Source organism: Bison bison, unplaced genomic scaffold, assembly GCF_000754665.1.
Source record: "Bison bison bison isolate TAMUID 2011002044 unplaced genomic scaffold, Bison_UMD1.0 scf7180017864072, whole genome shotgun sequence".
Lineage (NCBI taxonomy): Eukaryota > Metazoa > Chordata > Mammalia > Artiodactyla > Bovidae > Bison > Bison bison.
This window is the reverse complement of record NW_011494644.1, coordinates 1,892,984-1,900,624: the sequence shown is the minus strand read 5'-3', so window position 1 is coordinate 1,900,624 and position 7,641 is coordinate 1,892,984. Positions and strand designations below refer to the sequence as shown.

At 40.8% G+C, this 7,641-nt stretch overlaps 1 protein-coding gene across 2 annotated transcripts in view; it reads left to right on the top strand.

Moving 5' to 3' along the window:
• Nucleotides 1-7,359, top strand: part of GDE1 (glycerophosphodiester phosphodiesterase 1) — a 25,954-nt gene extending 18,595 nt beyond the window's left edge. Inside the window, exons 4-6 of one of the 2 annotated variants that reach the window (XM_010837118.1) lie at nt 2,861-2,953; nt 5,292-5,503; nt 6,731-7,359. In XM_010837118.1, the coding sequence (XP_010835420.1) occupies nt 2,861-2,953; nt 5,292-5,503; nt 6,731-6,878 (453 nt within the window). In that variant the 3' untranslated portion in view covers nt 6,879-7,359. The remainder of the gene's footprint in view (nt 1-2,860; nt 2,954-5,291; nt 5,504-6,730) is intronic. The other variant, XM_010837119.1, reaches the window with a different exon arrangement.
• Nucleotides 7,360-7,641: the final 282 nt, after the last annotated feature.

Here is a 7,641-nt window from a genome sequence, read left to right as displayed (position 1 = left end):
CTCAGAGGTTAAAGTGTCTACCTGCAATGTGGGAGACCTGGGTTCGATCCTTGGGTCAGGAAGTTCCCCTGGAGGCAATGGCACCCCACTCCAGTACTCTTGCCTGGAAAATACCATGGATGGAGGAGCCTGGTAGGCTTCAGTCCATGGGGTCGCTAAGGGTCGGACACGACTGAGCGACTTCACTTGCACTTTTCACTTTCATGTATTGGAGAAGGAAATGGCAACCCACTCCAGTGTTCTTGCTTGGAGAATCCCAGGGACGGGGGAGCCTGGTGGGCTGCCGTCTACGGGGTCGCACAGAGTCAGACACGACTGAAGCAACTTAGCAGTAACCTCATAAAAAGAATTTCAGAAGTTGAACACGAGACCAGTTGGATCTGGCTAATAAGAGTCTTAGATAGAGAGCTGTGGACTGAATTTAAAGAAAGCTCCTGTATTTAAAGCTTCTGATAGCTAAGAGGATATTTATCTTCTACAAAGATTTGCCCCTTTTGTATGATTTCTGTCCCTTATGTATAGTTTTTTTTTTTAATTGGCTGTACTCGGTCTTCGTTACTGCGTACAGGCTTTCTCTAGTTGGAGCGAGCAGGGGCTACTCTTCATTGTGGTACTCGGACTTCTCATTGCAGTGGCTTCTCTCGCTGCAGAGCACAGGTTCTAGGTGCACAGGCTTAGTTGCTCAGTAGCCTGTGGGATCTTCTTGGGCCAGGGAAGATGGTGGACTATGTCCCCTGCATTGACAGGCGGTCTTAACCTCTGGACCACCAGGGAAGTCCCCCTTACATATAGTTTTTTATTCTGTGACTTGAATAGTTGTACTTATTTACTATAATTTTTTTAAATATGATATTACATTTCAAATGAGATTTGCATAACTTTTAGAACATATACTTTTATACATAAAAACACATTACTGCAGTGGAAATCAGTGGGAAAATATGGTTCATATTATGTTTGTTCTCTTAACTTTTCAAGGACAAATACATTTTTCTGCATTTATTCTGGGGTATTTTCCCCCAGTGATGATTATGATCAGTTACGACCAACTAGGGGCTTCCCAGGTGACTCAGTGGTAAAGAATCCACCTGCGAAAGCAGGAGACACAGGTTTGATCACTGGGTCAGGAAGATCCCCTGGAGAAGGAAATGGCAACCTACTCCATTATCCTTGCCTGTAAAATCCTGGAGAGTTCTAATGATACCAACTTTTATTAAAAATAAAAAATGTTGAAAACAATTTTTGTTTAAAATTGAAAATAATTGTTAAAACCTGAAATATGAACTTCTAACTTAAGTACAATAAACTCCCATTTTTGAAGAAAGAGGAGAAGGGTGCTCTGGCTAATTTATTATTTTGGTAAACTGATGGTTCTCTATATCTAGGTTTTTCAGTCAGTCTGCATCCGAATCACCAGGAATACATATTGAAAATACAAATTCCTAGGCCATCCCACTCAGAGATTAAATCCTAAAAATGGCTCAGGTTGTGGGCTCGAGGAACATGTATTATTTTTAATGGGCACCTTAGGTTTTATTGATGATATGGCCCACGTTTGGAAACCCTGATAGGCCCTACGTTTCACCCACAGTGTACTGACCTTCTTGCTTATTTTCTTAGACTAAGATGAGGGAGGAGAAGAAATTTTGTCTTTTAATCCAGGTATTGCCATTTGAGCTTTCTGGCTGGGTGTTCATAGATGGTTTGGGCAGCTTTGGATAGAACATAGTGATCTGATTCACCAAGACGGGAATATAAAGCAACAGGTGTCAGCAGCCAGTTGGAGATGCAGTGCAGGAGCGAGATCACGGGCGATGGAGATATGACTAAACTGTCGCTTCCTACAGTGTAATGTTAACCTTGATCGGGTTCAGTTTCCTGGTGGGCAAAGAGGGAACAACATAAGAAATGACCATGTAAGGTCATTATGAGAATTAGATAAAGAATCTAGATGAAACATCACACACAGTGCGTGTTGGTTGAAAATGACCTCAACTCTCTAGCACTTTGTGGTATTAGTGAGGGGAAGCATGACATGAATAATTTCTTTCTTATTTTTTTATTGCATTTCATTGCTTATATTTGGTTATAGGTTAAATGTGATTTCCCAAAACTTAGGGGTATTTCAACAATTACAATGTAACAACATTACAGTCCACTTAACATCTGGACACCTCTGTTGTTAGCTGCTACTGTTGTTCCATGGCCAGATCTCTTAATTCAATAAAAGTTACACAATGCCAGTATTTTACTTGTGTCATTTCTTGTCATTTAGTAGCTGGACTGCTACAAAAAGAAACTTCTGCTCATCCTGGGAAGAGTTGGGAGACTTCCAGCTCTCCCCAGTTTCTCCCTGTCCCATTGCTTCTCCCTCCATGCTGGTGATGGGTGACATTTCCTCTCAGATGTTTCCCCTCTCTGTGGACTGAGAAAATCTATCCTTTCTAGTTCCCAGATTGGTTGACTCCTGCTTCAGCCAGGAAAGGCAGAGCGTGATAGAGTTGTAGGAATAAAAGGACCTTTCCTAGTGGCTAAACTGGGATATAAGGAAAAGACTTTTAAAATTTTGCTTGCAGCCTCCACTGGCCTGTAGTCTGCCGTAGTTTTCCAAAGTATGACAGAAGGAGGTGAGCCTCTCAACAAAATAGTAAAGCAGCAGTACCCCAGCTGCTTACTTATCTGCTGGTATGAGTTTAAAATGCATCCTAGTGGATAATGCAACCTACCAATACTCCTTTGAACATCCCCATATATTAGTAAACTTCTGATGTAGTTAATAGAGTTGTACTTAATAATACAGTAGCTACTGGCTGGGACTACATTGTAATAGATTTTAAATACATGAATCTCTGTTTTACAGGCTACTGATGCTCTAAAAAAAGTATATATGGAATTTCCTAAACTATACAATAATAGTATCGTCTGCTCTTTCTTGCCAGAAGTTATCTATAAGGTAAAATTCTGGGTTTTTGTTGTATATAATATTTTGTTAGTTGGTGGTGATAATAGCAGTGGACTAAATAAGTATAAGATAGATGCCTATTAAAGTGAACTGAATCAATTAAAGAAACCCCTCTTTTAAAGTAACAAAAATTTGGGAAGGGGAGGGTACTTGGACCCCATTTTAAGGTACCTTGATTCCTTTTTAGCTCCTCCTTTTATGTTTATATGGAGAAGGAAATGGCAACCCACTCCAGTATTCATGCCTGGAAAATCCCATGGACCGAGGAGCCTGGTGGGCTACAGTCCATGAGGTCGCAAAGAGTCAGACACGACTGAGTGACTTCACTTTCACTTTATGTTTATAACTCATTCAGATTACTTTGATAAGCAGTCTCAGAACAGAAAGAATTATATATCTCTGCATCTTACTAAGTAACAGCAGAATAGACCTTTTTAAAAAATAAGTCAGTTACTTAGACAATTTAAAAGATGCCTTAATTTGAAATATGTAGATGGTAGAGCGAGCCCTCCTTTAATAATAATCCTTGTTTCATCCATAATCCCATTTATCCCCAGTGTTATTTGGAAGCAGATTCCAGACATTTCATCCATAAAAATTGTATTAAATATCTTTAAAAAACATAATCACAATATCATTATCCCATCTAAAACCATTAACAGGAAGTACTTAAGATCATCAGATATCCAATGTATAAATTTTAATTTGTCTCACAAATATCATAGTTTTTTATTTGGTTTTGTTTTTTTACAAATTATTAATTTGAATCAGGACCCAAATAAGAACTTCATGTTAGAATTTAAATCTTAAAACCTGTAAATTTTATCCCCCCCGCCCCCATGATATATTTATTGCAGAAACCAGACTGTTTTGTAGAGTTTATTTACCAAAGTCTGAATTTTGCTAATTATACATGCCATGATACAATTGAACACATTGTCTCCTCTGTATATTTCCTTTAAGTTGGTAGTGATGGCTATAAATCAGATTAGGTTTAATTATTCTTGGCAAGGTAATTTCTTAAGTGAGGGTCTTTTTCCATCAGGAGGTACATAATGTCTTACTGACTTGTGTTGTCAGCAGCTGCGTTGATGCCAGTGGCCAGTTCTGGCAATTTACTAGCAGTTGTAAAATATCAGTATTTTAAGTCTGTCATATATTCTTCATGTATAGCTAGATTAGGGGCTTCCCTGTTAGCTCAGCTGGTAAAGAATCTGCCTGCAATGCAGGAGACCCCCGTTCGATTCCTGTGTCGGGAAGATACCCTGGAGAATGGATAGACTACCCACTCCAGTATTCATGGGCTTCCCTGGTGGCGCCTGCAATGTGGAAGACCTGGGTTCAATCCCTGGATTGTGAAGATCCCCTGGAGGAGGGCATGGCAGCCCACTTCAGTATTCTTGCCTGGAGAATCCCCATGGACAGAGGAGCCTGGCAGGCTACATACAGTCCACAGGGTCGTAAAGAGTCAGACACGGCTGAGCAACTAAGCACGTTAGCTAGGTAGAATTCTTCTGTAGAAAGGCACTCTCATCTATGATTTAGCTACTCAGTAGCAAATAAATGCTTAATTTTGCCCTTTGTTCACCAGTTTCCAAAACAAAGAGTTGATTCCTCAACAATGGCCAACATAGCATATATTTAAAATTTTACAGTAAGGGTGGCGCCTACTGAGATATAGTGTCATTGAGATGAATAGTGTAATGGGGCTTTCAGACATTTGAATCGGCGTTTCCCAAACTTCCTTAACCGCAGACCTTTAAAATGTGTGATACGTTTTCCAGAGCAGCATAGAGCACAGACTAAAGAATTCTACTGCATCCCATTGCTTTGTCTTCATCCCTTTCCCCACTGCTCTCTTTTCTCTTCTCTCAGCCAGTTTCCCCAACCCCACACCTTTTTTTAGCCATTTTCTCTAAAAAGGATCAAAAACTAACCAGCCCATCTTGACATGGTCATGGTTTCATCCTAATTCCATTCTGATTATCTCTAGCCATAATTTAAATCCATATCCAATTAAAAGTTAACTCTTTGTGACATTGTTAAAATTTGACCCTGAAATTGTAATGTTCTCATTTTAAAGATAGGATTGCAGTTCTTTTAGGATTGTGGAGGAAGTGTTCTTGTCTATATTGTATATTTACGTCTTTACATCTCACACATTATTTTCTCAAAGGATGTATGATAGAGTATTTAGTAGACCTGGGGGCAGCATACCACCCGTGACCTCCTCGTTCAGAATGAGTACATTGGCTAAATCTAAAGAGCAAATGAGAGGTATTAGAGTTAAGATGTGATTATGGCTTTCTTTCTCCAAATTTCTTTTCAGATGAGACAAACAGATCAGAATGTAGTAACGGCTTTAATTCATAGACCCTGGAGCCTTAGCCACACAGGAGATGGGAAACCACGCTTTGAATCTTTCTGGAAACAGTCCATGTTTGTGGCCTTGGACATTTTGCTCGATTGGAGTATGCATAATATCTTGTGGTACCTGTGTGGAGTTTCAGCTTTCCTCGCACAAAAGGACTTTATATCCCCGTAAGTTGGAAGATTTTATCTTCTCCTGACACATTTCCTGAATGTTCTTCTTGGAGGATTAACAGTGGACACCTGCATTGGTTCCCACCCACAGAGCAAGCCATGCCTTTATTAATTTGGAATGCCATTAGCTGCTTAGGTGGAAAGAGTTCAGGCCTATTTCACTGTCTCCAAAAGATACTGATCAGTTATTCTTGTTTTTTAGTGCATTTTAAAGAAGTAGTGTCAAACTATGACAACAGAAACAGAGAAATTGTATTTCCTTGTGATTGGCTCCCTTTAAAAACCAACACAGGATCCAGGGAAGACGTCTTGTGGGCGCCTGCCTCATCTCCTAGCTTTCCTACAGGCTCCACTTCATTGCTTCTGAGAAGCTTTCCATTCCCTAAACTGTTAGCGTTCTCTGAATCTGTTTTGGCAATTTTATGGATGTGTATTTCAGGTGGTTATAGTTTTTAAGTTTTATATTATTTCAGGCATGCATGCATTCAGTTCAGTAGATATTTGGTGTATGCCTCTGGTATTACAAGGTCCTGTATTAAGAAGCTGATGATGGCTGTGGTGAAAAAAAGGAAGCCATGGCCTGCCCTCATGGAGTTTATAGTCAAGAGGAAAAGAGAGATGCTAATCAAAAAGCGACCCAATAAATATTAAATTACAGCTAAGATAAATGCTATATAGGAGAAACAAGTACATGTATACTGTTCAATTTCTCCTAGTAAAGGAGTCAGGGAAAACATCCCCACGGAAGTAACAGCTAAACAACTAAGCTAAGATCTGAAGGGAATTAAGGAGGGTAGGGGTCGAGATCCAAGTCGGAGGAAAACACATGCCAAAGTGTTGTGACAGGAAAGAGCCTGTTGTTTGCAAGGAATTGCATGAAAAATCAGTTCACACACAGAAAAGAATACAGCACAGAAAAGAAAGAGGGAATGTGGTGTAAAATGAGGCCAAAGAAACAGGTGGGGCTAGGCCACTGCTTACAGCCTCCAGTAGGGGCACGTGGCAGCAAGGAATTGTTTTTAGGAGGTGGCTGAAGTGTTTAAAGCTGCGGCAGTGTTTGGGAGGCGCTCATGCTGGGCTTGGAACAGTCTGGCTGCAGTGCAGAGGCCGGTTAAGAGGCTCCTGGGTGCTGTTAGTCCTCCATGAACATCATACTTAGAGACCATTAGAGATTTCTGAGACAGTTGGCATTATTCTAATGGTTGATTTTTCCTCTTTCTCCAGGGACTATGTGAAGAAGTGGTCAGCTAAAGGCATTCAGGTTGTTGCTTGGACTGTTAATACTTTTGATGAAAAAAGTTACTACGAATCTCATCTTGGTTCCAGCTATATCACTGACAGCATGTTGGAAGACTGCACACCTGAATTCTAGACTTCCCCCGCAGGGAGGAAACACAGTTACAGAAACTGTCTGTGGGCCTCACGCAGGGATATCAACAAGCCCAAGCCCTTGAGGGATCGGGTGGCTCACATAAGCAATAGTCGTAACTGGGTTTTCACCTGAACCAAAGCAAAACCCAGTGTAGCCACCGTGCTCCATGGAATGCCTGAGTTCAAAAGTGATGCTCTTCAAAGTCTGGGTCTGCAAAAGGCACAACACTCCTGCCCTGACTTAGAGGAGGCACACTTCAAGACCCAGTGAAGATAAGCACAGATTGTATTGTGCAATTTGGGGGTGCAGATGCAAATGCATGGGAAATGCATGATCACTCGGAGTAGACATTTTAAAACTTGACACACTTATGTAATTTGCTTATTTAAGATGTTTGTATCTAGCTACATTATCAATGTACTGTAGACATCAAACTTGTGACCATACTAATAAAATCATTAAAAGGAGCACTAAGGGAAAACCGTGTACCAAGCATCATATCCTGACCTGGAAAATTTAGGGGAGCTGCTATTGTCAGTCCAGTGACCAGGGCTGCTGATGAGACATTGTTGTTCAGTTGCTGAGTCTTCTCAGACTCTTGCAACCCTATGGCTCCTCTGTCCGTGGGATGCTCCAGGCAAGAATCCTGGAGTGGGTTGCCATTTCCTTCTCTAGGGAATCTTCCAAACCCAGGAATCAAACCCAGGTCTCCTGCATTGCAGGTAGATTCTTTACTGCCTGAGCTACAAGGGAAGCCAAATGA